The following is a 13,402-nucleotide window of genomic DNA, read 5'->3' on the forward strand; positions in this document are numbered from 1 at the left end:
TCCCATCGGAGATGTGCAGCGTCGGTTTTGAGGTAAGTTTATACTGAAATCGGTTTTTCATAAATTCGGTTTTTATTTGTAGCTATCCTCTGTGAGATTAATCACAATGCAACCAAGGCTCAGACTTGTCTTCCTCATTGCTTTGTTACATTGCTTACTTGCCTTTTAAGTCACCTGAAATAGTGACTCCTTGATACCTTTCCTCAGTAGTTTCCATTACAGTGCCATTAATACTAGATTTAGCCTTTAGGTTTTTGAGACCCAAGTACATGATTTTGCATTTTTTGGCATTAAACTAGTTGCCGCTCACTTGACCATTCCTCTAGTCTACCTAGATCAGTGTTGACTAATCTGTGACACTCCAGGTGCTTGTGAAGCTACAAGTCCCAGCATACCCTTCCAGCAATAAGCTGCTATATATTGGTAAAGCATGCTGGGACTTGTAGTTTCACAACATCTGGAGTGTCACAGATTAGCCAACACTGATCTAGATTATCAACTATCTGTTTTACCCCTTCTGGTGTGTCTGCCTTGTTGCATATCTTTGTGTCCTCTGCAAAGAGGCATACTTTCCCTTCAATACCGTCTGTTATGTCACCAATATATTAAAAAGCACTGGTCCAAGTACAGATCCCTAGGATACTCCATCGGTAACCTTTCTCTCCTGTGAATGTAATCCATTTACTATAACTTTTCTGTCCTGCAACCAAAATCTTATCCATTGAACCATCTTAAAATAAACTCAGAAGCTTGGGACTGTAGCAGTCTGCGATGTGGCATAGTGTCAAAAGCCTTACTAAAATCTAGATAAGATACATCTACCCCACCCCCTCCCCTAATCTTAAGTGGCTGCCCCAGCCTGGTGCACGTTCCTGTGGAATTTTGCTTCTATGATGACCCCATTCTGAACCAGTTTCTGTGTAGGGATTTATGTCTGTTATACTGAACACTGAATATACCATTTAGGTACAGTGCTAATACAGGTCTGTCTGACTGCTTGGTTTCAGTGTCAGTGGAAGAGGGCCCCCAAAACGGATGTGTCCTTCCTGTGCTTTTGATAAAGAGGTTCCTGAAGTTTTGGTTGTTGGGAAGCGTTTTGCAAATGTTGAAAATCAAACGAAATATGAGAACTGCCTAGTTTTATACAATTTTCAACATTAAGTGTGTGCTATGCATGTTGTGCGATGTAAGCCTTGGCATAATTATGTCGGGCTGTTTTACAATTTGCCAAGTGCTCTCATATTCAAGTATCATGATTGCCTTAAATTGCTGTGTTAATTTTGTAGGATGGGCTCTAAAGTACTGAGGTTTCAGCCTCTGTATTTGGCTTCTACACTATAGGGATTACATACCCTGCATATATATTTATATATGGACAAAAGTATTTGGACGCTTGACCATTACACAACGTCTCCCCCTTTTTGCAGTGATAAGATTCCACTCTTGGAAGGCTTTCCACAAGATGTCGGTGTGTTTCTGTGGAAATTTGTGCCTATTCATTCTGTAGAGCATTTATGAGGTCAGGTACTGATGTTTGATGGGAAGGTCTGGATCGCAATCTCTGTTCCAGTTCATCCCAAAGGTTTTCGATGGGGTTGAGGTCAGGGCTCTGTGTGGGCCAGTCAAGTTCTTCCACACCAGTCTCATCAAAAGGTCTTTGTAGTCCTTGCTTTGTACACTGAGGCACAGTCATGTTGGAATAGAAAAGGGCCTTCCCCAAACTGTTGCCACAAAGTTGGAAGCATAGCATTGTCCGAAATGACTTGGTATGCTGAATTATTAAGCATTTCCCTTTGCGGGAGGTAAAGCACCTAGCCCAAACCGTGAAAAACGGCCCTATACCTTTATCCCTCTTCTACCAAAATTCACATTTGGCATAATGCAGGCAGGTAATCTTCTGGCATCTGCCAAAACCAGACTCGCCAATCTTGCTGCCAAACAGAAGCGCGATTCGTCACTCCACAAAACACATTTCCACAGTCCAGTGTTTGTGTGCTTTACACCACTCCACCCCACGCTTGGCATTGGTCTTGGTGATGTGAGGTTTGCATGCAGCTGCTTGACCATGGAAACCCATTCCATTAAGCTCCCGCCGCTCAGTTTTTGTGCTTATAATAATAATATTATTATTATATGTCGGTGGAAGTTCGAAACTCTTCAGCTATGGAATCAGCACCATGCCGCTTAGCAGTCATTGACCCCGCTCTGATTTTACGTGGTCTTTCACTTCATGGCTCAGTTGCTTTTGTTCCTAAACTCTTCCACTTTCTAATAATATCATTTACAGTTGACCGTGGAATATCCAGCAGGGATGAAATTGCATGAACCGTCTAATTGCAAAGTTAGCATCCTATCACAATAACACGCTTGAAGTCACTGAGCTCTTCAGAACAACCCATTTTGTATCACAAATGTTTGCAAATGGAAACTGCATGGATAGGTGCTTAATTTTATACACCTCTGGCAACGGGTCTGATTGAAAAACCTCAATTGAATAATTAACAGATGCAGCCAAATTATTATCAAATGAGGGGCAAAGAAAGTAAAGACTGGTCTTCAGTGGTAAGTGCTGTACTATCACTAAATGTACAATTTGGAATTGCTGTGCTTCATGGAATCAGCCAATTTCCTGAGGTCAGTGGAGGTGACCCTTGCTACTGCTTCAGTGTAGAAATTTGCAAGGTTATGTTTTTTGTTTTTTTATATTATAAAATTGACTTAATTATATATGGAATACAAATCTTGCCAAAATATAAATATTTATCTAAAATTTGCTGTTGAACCGTAAGCATTATTTGTGTATAGTGGTTTCCCTTGAATGTTGTCTATTCAGATGAGAAAATGGACATAAATGATAGCTTAAAAAAAGGTACAGAGCTGCTGTAGTTGAAATTCTGCTTTTCTTGTACTGAGCTACTGTAATTACAGACTGAATAGTCTGTACCACCTTAAATAAAAAGTTCTCAGTCTTTGAGGGGAGGGATTTCCTGTGTTAAAATCAGACAACAAATCACAGCCCAGTAACGGTTTTATCCTCTCTGGACATGCTAGTCTGGATGTAGCTGCTCATAGTATGGGAGAGGTTCAATACACTTCACTCATGCAGGGAAAAACTACTAAACATGCACCTTCTTTCCTCTTTTGGCATGTTTATATATAATAAGTATGTGCACATAGTGTTCTAGTATTCAGACTAGTAGCCCATTCAGCTCTGTGACAATGCTAAGATATGTAAAGATTAACAGCCAAACAAAATGTGGCTGATACATCTCTGGAAAAGAAAGTAACTTCTGTGCATAGTACAGTGTGTGCTGCTCCAGATGCATAAATCTAGGCAGGAAAATGGCACAGAATCCAATGTATATTGGCTGAGAAGTAAATTGTTTGCTCTTGGTTTACGTGCATGGCCTTAATAGCTCAGCCCCTCTCCATCACTTTACACTTCATTTTTAATAGTGTAATAAATGTTTTTTTAAAATAAATATTCCCCCCAAAACTAAAAAAATGAATGTTGCTGGTGTACAGTGGAGTGGGACGACAGGAGCAAGGAGTGTGGCAGCCATCAGAGGACTCTCCTGGCTACTGCTGATCTCATCCTTTTCACTTTTGTGCGTCAGCTCTGAGCTAGCGGAGATTGGTTCTTGTCCTATAATTTTACTTGGATACCTTTTGCACCTTTGAGGTGCAAGTCCATTGACTTGTCATTTACTCTTTTGTATAGTGAACCTCACTAGATTTTTCTGCATACCTGGATGTGTCTCCTAAGCTTGGAGAGTAGGTGTGTTGTGGATGGGGCAGTCTAGGCGCAGTGGTGCAATATGAAGGTGTTTTGTACTGTGGGTTGATAATGAGGTTGAGTGTCTGCAGATTTTGCAGCAGGTAAGTTATTGAATGTTGATGTATGTTCAGTAGACTACACAACCATAGTTTAACCACTTGTGCTGGTTCTCTGATCTGTGTGGTGTAATTCTTCTCCACCAGGGTAATGTTAGACCCTTGATAAGTGTTGCCCACCACCAAATTTTTGCTCTCATTGAAGACACTTTTAACATGTCGCTTATTCAAACCCTTAACAAGTAACTAGTCACAGTTATCTCTCAAAATAAGCCCTGCTGACATATTTGTAGTTCCAGAACAGACATGTATTGCTCTTGGCATTTGCGAGACAGATTTATTTACTTATGCTTATATACTGTATACAGTGCAGTGTAATACAATTGAAACTATAAAAACATATAACTCTATAAACTGTAATAAATAATTAATTTACTGCCTCCATGTTGTGCAGCTCGGGAGGAAATCCACACGGCTAGTGCTTTGTTGCAATCAACTATGCTGTCAGTGCTGTTAGGCAGCAATGCCCAGCTGTATATCACTGTCATGTTGTCTGCATAGTTTGTTACATATATGTTTTTGGAGGGGGGCACAGTTCCAACTGCACATATTTCAGACTAGTAATTGTGGCTGATGCATACAAAAACCAGCGCACAATTGGAAGTTACATGCTGCTATTAAACTATATATTTTGTCAGGCCTGGACTTGCTATGAAGATTCTAATCTTACCTTTACTTTAAGATAACATCATGCACTGAAATAAGACACACTGAGAAAAAGAAGACTGAAACCCAAAATAAAAAAAAATAATTAGTGTGTGCATACGTGAACTAAAGGAGGTTTAACAGAAATGCATTATAAAGAATATCTTGTAATGAAATTGTGCTCTGTACAGTTTCTTTTCACATCTTTATTATTTCCCTCTTCTCTCCCATCATCCTCTACAACAGGGGTAAGGGAACTTTTTTACCTTTTACCCCCAAATATATTTAGATACGCCAACATTACCCCCTTGATTTGAAAGGAAGGAAATCATATATTAATTATTGGAATTCAAAATTTTATTGAATCTATTCAAAATTTCTTTGAAAGCTTCAACTTCAAAACTTCAGGTTTTGGAGAAATTATGTTGCTTCAATATTGGGGTATTTTGATGTCAGAGCAATTTGGATACAGCGTCCAATCGATTTCTCTGCTTTGTTTTTATGTTCGTTAGAGTGGAAAATCCTTGTCCGCAAAGGTAGGTTGTTGCAAAAGGCAGCAACTTTTTGACTACCTCCTCATGTGCAATTTTGAATGCCTTTGCAGCTGTTGACATTCAAAAATATGACAGATCTGCTCTGTTTTCAAATGCAATACGTGCTTCATTATTGCATCAAAGCTTAAGAAGTGCCTCTGCCAACCCTTGAGGCTCTGCTGGTACAACAGCAATTTCACATTTAAAGGGGTCTACAATCCAGCTGGCAGCATTACCCCCAGGAATTTAATTTTTACCTCATTTGGGGTAATTTAACCCTGTTCCCTGACCACTGCTCTACAATGCTTGTCAGTTGAACTCCAGTGTCTTTATAAGCCCTTTGCCGAATGGCACAAAACACCATTTATGGTTAAGCATGGCTTTTTTTTTTTTTTTTTCTGAAGTTTTTCCTACCCACACTTTTCATTGTTAAGAGTAACCAAGACATGTGCTATAACTAATTATCTGGCATCTTTGGCTAATTCTTTGAGTCCTTGAATGAATCTAGAAACAAGTATACCCGCATAAGATCTAACTGCTGTGCATATATTGTGGACTTGCACACAGTGATTCCATGTTAAGCTAAGGGGAAAATATATGCAACTATTTTTTTTTTTTTGTATACTGATGGGAAACAACTGTATAATTCATTGGTTCAAAACCAGTTTATCATTGTTTGTGTCACAATATCAGATTGGATGTGTTCCAATAAATTCAGATAAAGTGAAACTCTTAAAGATACTGAAGCTATGCAATTGTGATTATAAACTATATTTTTATTATAGATGTAAATTAAATACTTCACTTGGATTTTGAAACAGGCTCCTGCTTAATCACAAATTTGTTATGATCTATTACAGTATTTTAACTCCGGAAATATTTTTATAAAACTTTCCGGCAATGTTAGGAAATATTTGGGTATATTATAATTAACAGTTGCATATACAAGTGACAACAAGTTGTTTTTGGATGCCAAATAATGTTTTAGCGTATGCTAGTACGCTAAAGTAGTAGTATAGCATACTAAAATCCTTGCTGCTCAGTCTGACTGCTGAGCATCAGTATGGCTGTTCAATTTAGCCACACATATGGAAGGCCAAATTATTATTATTATCGTTTATTTGTTAGGCGCCACAAGGTTTCCGCAGCGCCGTACACGGCACAAACAGTACACTATACAGGGTAAAACAATACAGAACAATAAACACAAAGTACCAGAACTTCAGAAACTCCAGGCAGGCAAATACTGTAAAGACGAAGCGGAAGAACAGGTGTGGAGACAGGAGGGGAGAGGGGCCCTGCTCATACGAGCTTACATCCTAAGGGAGGGTAAACAAAATCAGGCACAAGAGGGAGCCAGTGAAGCAAAGGAGAGATATGGAGCCAGGGGAGAAACAGAAGAGGTGAGAGGTTAAGTGGATGGTTGGTAGGCCTTAAGGAACAGGTGAGTTTTAAGTGCCCGCTTGAAGGAGCACAGATTGGGTGAGAGACGGATGGAGCGAGGGAGGTCGTTCCAGTGAAGGGGGGCAGCTTGGGAGAAGTCTTGTATTCTAGAGTGGGAAGATGTGATCAGAGTGGAGGAGAGGCGGCGATCATTGGCCGAGCGCAGGGAGTGGGCGGGAGATAAGATAAATTAGATAAGATCTGGTTGACTGGGCTGAGCAGCAGATCATTTTCAGTGTACACTGAAGCCTTTTTAGTGTGGTTAAAAGATGTGCGCACACACAGGCTGTAATTTATGACTGCATTTTCAATATGCCCAATAATGACTTGATCGCTTTTGATTGAACTGTTATCAGATATTTTGCTCATTTTGCAGGCCACACAAATTGCAAACCAAATATTTAAGCCAATGTATAGGCTATTTGGGGCAGATATGGGGGTAAATGCATCAAAGTGTGAGTTTTAGACAGGTTTGAAAAGTGGAGATGTTGCCTATAGCAACCATTTAGATTCTAGCTATCATTTTGTAGATTATACTAAATGAATGATAACTAGAATCTGATTGGTTGCTATAGGCAACATCTCCACTTTTCAACCACCCGGAAACTTGCAGCTTGATACATTTACCCCCTGGTCTTTCATATGCCAGGCTGAACATATCATGCAAAATGATGGCATTTGTTAACTCTCTGGTATTCTGTTGGTTAATCTCTCCAGGGATTTAAAAAAAAAAATAAAAAAAAAAATAGCAATGCTAGGTTAGGGCTTACTATATAAACTGTACATATGTCTCCATTCTGTCTTTGTCAGAGTTAACATACATCAGACATGGGGGTGTGACCTGAAACTGGTGAGATCACTAATTCTAGGCTGAAACCCTACTGGATGAGTGTAGGTTTCGTTTAGAGAAGGGAATAATTATGTGTATGTCATTAGTGTTGAATCATTGGAATGTTGTATCAAGAAATCACAATACACAGTATGATCTGCTTGAAGTGGTGTACTACAAAATGCTGAGCAGTCTAATTGGTTTAAAGTCTCACAATCTTTTATATGAGACTGTCTTTTCTGTGACTTTTGTTCCTGTGTACTTCCCAAGTGTGCAAAAATAGTGCTGGATAACGGTCAATAACAACTATACTACTGTACATAACCCAAAACATAGGGCCATCATAAGTTGTGTGTTATTACTTTTTGTACTTTATTGTGTTTGTAAATTGTTGTATACATGTTGGTATATGTATGTACTGTACATTCTGGACATTTTTTATGTTTGGCTTCCCTGGATCACTGCTACTTTGCTGGAAGTGATTTAATAACATGTGAACAGAGCATATAAAGTGCAAAGGATACCCCATACTCCATGATTTTGGAAGGGTGGTATAGACCAAACAATAGTTAAAAAAAAATACAGATGGTGCTTTATTTGCTACTTATTCATACCACTTTAGGCCTGTGTTTAGATATAGGTCTGTTAATAGGCAGTGTTTCTAATAGGACTTTTACTCACATTGTATGTGTGTGGAATTCAACAGTGCCAGGTAAGCCCTTTAAAACTTGACCCACATGAAATACCAAATGGGGTAGAGAGTTAAGCATGCATATATTATTCCTTTTAATAATTGCACTCAGGGCCGTAACTAGGGCTGTGCGACAGGGACGACCGCCCACGGCGCAACGCTGAAGGGGGCGCAATTTAGGAATATTTTAGGTTAATTTGGTTAAAATTGAGGGCTAGGGGGGCGGCATTTGTCTTTCTCGCCCAGGGTGCTAGAATTCTAAGTTAGGGCCATATTTACATATTTAATGCACAACTCTGAGAAGATGCCAACACATCAGTAGCCAATATTTCCAGGAACACATCAGCCAAAACATTACATTTCAAATCTGTGTACACTGGACAAAACTTAATCTCAGTGATTTGCAATAGCAGTTTACGATGTGTATGCCCTTTCAGTTAACCCTCTTTATAGTGCATTCATTTAGTGTACTCATAAATATAGGTCAGTTGCATTCCTGGCTGCTGCTGTTCTCCTCACGTCATCTGGACCACCTTCCAGTCTGCAGCTCAGATAGCCGTGGAGATCCCTCCCAACAGGACTATTATAGTGACACTGGTGAGATTAATAATACGTCTATTTGAAGTCTTGCTCAGTGACTTCTAATACTAATCCAGTCATCATTAGGCTAATGAGTCTGCATGCGGATGGTAAAGGCATATCTGTGTGATGAGTGTCCTCTGCTGCGCCGTGTAACAGGATACCTGTGGAATAGAGAGAGCAACTAGCCGGGTCCACCTTAAGCAGACGGCTCCCCACTCACAGAGGGCTGGGCTCAGTGGGGTGGGATTTCCTGTGCGAGCAGGTCAGCTGTTCTCTATGTCTGTCTGCTTCTCCCCCCTCCCCATTCACTCTCTCTCTCCCTCCTCCGTGGATCGTGCGGTCAGTGCCCCTCTCTCCCCCCTGGTGCCTCTCTCTTGGGATCTGACTAGTGATGTGTAACCTACAGAATGCCCAGCAGCACTGGAAAAAGGTTTAAACCTACAAAATACATCCCTGTATCCACTGCAGCTGCCTTATTAGTGGGATCCACCACTTTGTTTTTTGTTTTCACGTAAGTACAATCTATTTGTTCCGTTTTAAATGGGGTGAGCGGTGGGGCCCCTCTCCAGGACGGACACGCTCACAGTTGCGGGTGGGTCTCTGCATGTTTAGTAGTGGGGTTTCTGGATAAGGTGGCAATAGCAGAGACTGTAGGGCCATAGGCCTTGATTTAAGATATCTGTTATGCCAATGTAGCTCTGTGTGGGTATAACTGCTGTGTGGCTTGTAATTATTTAATCTCCTACTCTATCATTTAATATTGTATTAGGCCTTAGATTACATTTATTAGTATGTATGCCTTTTAACATGTCAAGATATAGCTGAAGGTGTTACCCTGGAGGAACAAAAGGCCATTTTATAGTATGTCAAGGCACTATGTTTTGGGGGAAGGGTTTATAGAGTACTTCTTAAGGATTATTGTATGGAAGGCTTAATATGCATGCTTGCATTGCTTATTATTTTGTCCAGTTCTTATGTTAGTGCATTCGCTGCCTGCTCACGGATGTTTCTTAATATATCCACCACGTAAGTCCACTGGGATATATAAATTGACTTGCATGTTGTTGCTGGGGCTCAGTGATTTGTTAAGGTTCTGAAGACCTAAGCTAGGCTACTAAGAAGTTTGAGCAAGACTGGCTGCTGGGAACAGGGTTAGATATAAGATTTACATATAGTTAGTTGTGTGTTGTTCCGGAGGTGTATAGCACTGAAATTGTCTACATACTTTGAATAGTTTGTCTTTGTTACAGCACACCTATCCATCTTCCCTTGTAAATGTTACTTTCTACACTGCTTTACTACAAACATCTTGTTCCTTTCCTATGTGCTGTAAAAATTACTTTATATACCGTACAGTGTTCTCTGTAACTTTTTCACATTCAACTCCCCTGTATTCTTATATTTTCTCAGCTTATTTGGGAGTCTATCCTTGAATTTTTTTTTTCTGTATACTAATGCATTCATTTTGTCATGCTCTCTGTCCTTAGTAAAGCCCAAAAGTCCCAATGGGATTCTATGTTTCTTTGTTTGTACCAAAGTTTTTATTATGTACAAACGAAGATTGAAATATCTTGACTGCAAGGTCTTCACCTACAATTGTTTATTTTTTTTGTAGTGATATACTGTGCTCTTGGTTATTGCAGAGTGCTGTTAGGCAAATGTAAGCATAAATATGATCTGGTTTATTTTATAAACCTCATGCATTATAATAAAATATTTATCACTTTAGATGGTGTTTACAGTGAGTTTGACAAGAGCCCAGCTTCGCTGTATCTCATACCTGTTGAAGCTGGAGAACGCTTGGTGTATTTGTCAACTTGACTTTGTGATCCAGTTATTGAGTTGATGTTTGTGTTAACATTGCTTTTCTATTTGTCATAATGGCAGGGTTGTTTTGCTTATCCTTTAAAGATCATCGTCATAAGAATACATCATATTTGTTTGAACAAAATGTGGTGGGTGAGATAATTACACACAAACAGACTAAAGCGTGTCACACACATTTTGGCATGTTTAAGCAACCATTCTAATTGTAAAAACAATGGGATATTTCACCCACACATATATTTTGTAACATGGATTGTTTAAACATCAGGTTGTTCATTCAGAAGTAACAAATGTCGCAAACAGAACTGTTAGCCTCAGTTGTCAAGTAATTTTTCCTGAAATGTAAAGAAATAAATGCTTTCATCCGATCCTTAAATGATGGTAAACGTACAGAAATTTCCTGCACAGCATGTGTTTTGTTTCCAAAATGGACTGCATGCCCATCTGGAAGCATGCTTTTACAAAGCTATTGAATAGGAATGTACACAATCTGTATGTTAGTGGCCGATTTATAGGGTTACAGTTATCCCAGCAGCACTCTCACTTTTCACTGTGAAACAATGTGTATTTGTAGTTCAATCCAACCCTTTTATGGCAGTTTTCAATAATTGCTTATTGTAATAAGGGATCAGGTATGATACACATGGAACGAAAATTTGAGTAGCGGCATTGGGAACTTTCAAATGTTGTAAAAATTTGCTATATATATATTTTACCTGCAGTTACTGTGATCTACCACAACAGCACAGTTATTTCTGTGATCTGATGATTCTGGATGGAGGCTCAGGAGTGGCCTGGTGACAATGCTGTGGTGCCTGGTAATATGCCACCAGTAATGTGCCTCTACAGTGGTAATAGAAGTAGGCCATCAGGGTAGCTGTCGATATTCATTACTTATCCTGCCTCTGTGCCAACTTCTTATTCCCTTGATTTAGGTGAGTGTATTGTTCGTTAATAGCCTTGGCAGCACTCGCTTTCATCATTTCATGTGAAGATTGGTTCATTAGAAGCCGGCGGTGCTTAGCCCTACATTGTGACTTTGTGGCGAATGACCAGGACTGCTTAAGTAGGGACATTACAGCCCCTCCTCCACTTGTAATTCGGCTTTGAGCAGAGGTCCACAGGTTGAACACCAGTCATCTAGATCAGGGATTCTTAAAGTCCAGTATGCTGTTTATGATGGGTCCTCTTAAACCTCTCTTGGCAAATCTGTTGTGAGGTAACACTTAATATGCTCCATTTTTCTCATTCTATCTCTTTCAACAATGTTATGCTTTAATTTCTAGACAAAGTAATAAGTTAAGACATTACTCAAAATGAGTTATGGGGTCTCCCCCCACCCCCCCTTAAGTTATTTTTGTTTTGGTTCTCATTGTTCAAAAACTATTCCATTAAAAAAAAAAATATGGCTTACAAAACTCATTCACCAACATAATTTAGGTCCTCATCATAGAATGTTAAGAACACCTGATCTGGATTAATAGAAATAGTGGGGCTGGCGATTGGATCCTGCAGGTAGCATGTCATACGTGTATCGTGCTTTTAAGGTTTAGAGAAAAATTGTGAAGATGAGTGATAGCTGCCTTGATGGAACTGTACTGCCAGTAGCTTAAGTTATCTTGATTATTATAGAATATTTTGCCTTTCCAGTGACTCTTAATTAAAGTATGAGTTGGATATTCTACAGCTTTTGTTCCTGTAATAATTAGTGTACCATAATTTCACAATTTACTGAACCTATGCAATTACCTCGGAGATCACATATTGCCAATGTACAGTGCTCCATGGTGACTCTGGACAGTTTTGTAAAACTCACAGGGAGGGAAGGAAGGGGGGGGGGGGGTGTGTAACACCCCCCTTCCACCCAAAAAATATTTTGAAATATATTGTATGTTTCAAGATAGTTCTTCCTTTAAATGTTTGCATTATGCATGTGTTGCCAATCTCTAACAAGCCTCTCAATATGTAATTTTTAAACCACTTAATTATTTTGTATTTAATTCTATGGAATACTTTGAAAATGACTACTTAAACTGAAAAAATTAAATACAAAGTAGTTATATCCTAGATGTTTGGTTTCTGGCCTTTATTAATAACTTGATTCTATTTTCTGAACTCTGAGACTACACAGACATCAATTTAATATTGATAAGATATATCTGCTTTATGAAGTATGACACTGATGGGTTAAGGGATTTTCAAGGTGAAGTGTCAGAGAAATAAATGAACTATAGCCTTATGTTGGTGCCTTTTGGTTATTTTCCACTTTTCTATACTAATGTACATGTAAAATTTTAAAATAATGTGAACTTTTCAACTACAGAAAGTATTGACATTATGTAGAAATGCACATATGTAATGCATGACTCATGAATCATAAATCCATGGTAAAGCAAAATATTTTGTTGTCCTCCGATCAGATAAAGGTGGCATGTTTGATGCAATAGACATTACCCCTGCATCGATCGGCTAATTCTGCATGATATCACCTCCAGAAGGCGCATCTGTCTTTTACAGCTGTACAAATGATTGCAAATTAATCACTTAGAAGGATAGTTGGGCAGTGGAGAAACTCAGAGGGAACGTAATTAAAACATATATATTTTAGACCTTGTTTAAAAAAAAAAAAAAAAAAGACTCCAACTTGATCACATGAGGTTTTAAAATGAAAACACATGTATACTAATAGTACATGATAAAACAATGATTAATTACTGCTGAGCTCACTATTTGAGAGTAGCAGATTACAGCTGGAAAATTAGAACCTTGGGAGTCCATATCTGATAATACTGTTAACTGTGGGTTAAAGGAATCCTCATGAAGAAAAGGGATAGATCACAGCCGCCTATGGGGTTTGAAAAATCTCCTTGGCGCATCTTGCTTAAGTAAGTTTTTTTTTATTTTTTTTGCCCCCATTTTATTTTTGGCTGGTAATATATTTTTTTTAAAATCCTAACA

The 13,402-nt window shown here is 38.9% G+C and overlaps 1 protein-coding gene across 1 annotated transcript in view; it reads left to right on the forward strand.

The window, feature by feature from the left end:
• The first annotated feature begins 8,704 nt into the window (after nucleotides 1–8,704).
• ZDHHC8 (zDHHC palmitoyltransferase 8) overlaps nucleotides 8,705–13,402 on the forward strand; it is a 50,509-nt gene continuing 45,811 nt past the window's right edge. The window contains exon 1 of the mRNA XM_075216860.1: nucleotides 8,705–9,128. Within this exon, the coding sequence (XP_075072961.1) occupies nucleotides 9,025–9,128 (104 nt within the window). The 5' untranslated portion in view covers nucleotides 8,705–9,024. The remainder of the gene's footprint in view (nucleotides 9,129–13,402) is intronic.

The sequence above is a fragment of the Mixophyes fleayi genome, chromosome 1, assembly GCF_038048845.1.
Source record: "Mixophyes fleayi isolate aMixFle1 chromosome 1, aMixFle1.hap1, whole genome shotgun sequence".
NCBI lineage: Eukaryota > Metazoa > Chordata > Amphibia > Anura > Limnodynastidae > Mixophyes > Mixophyes fleayi.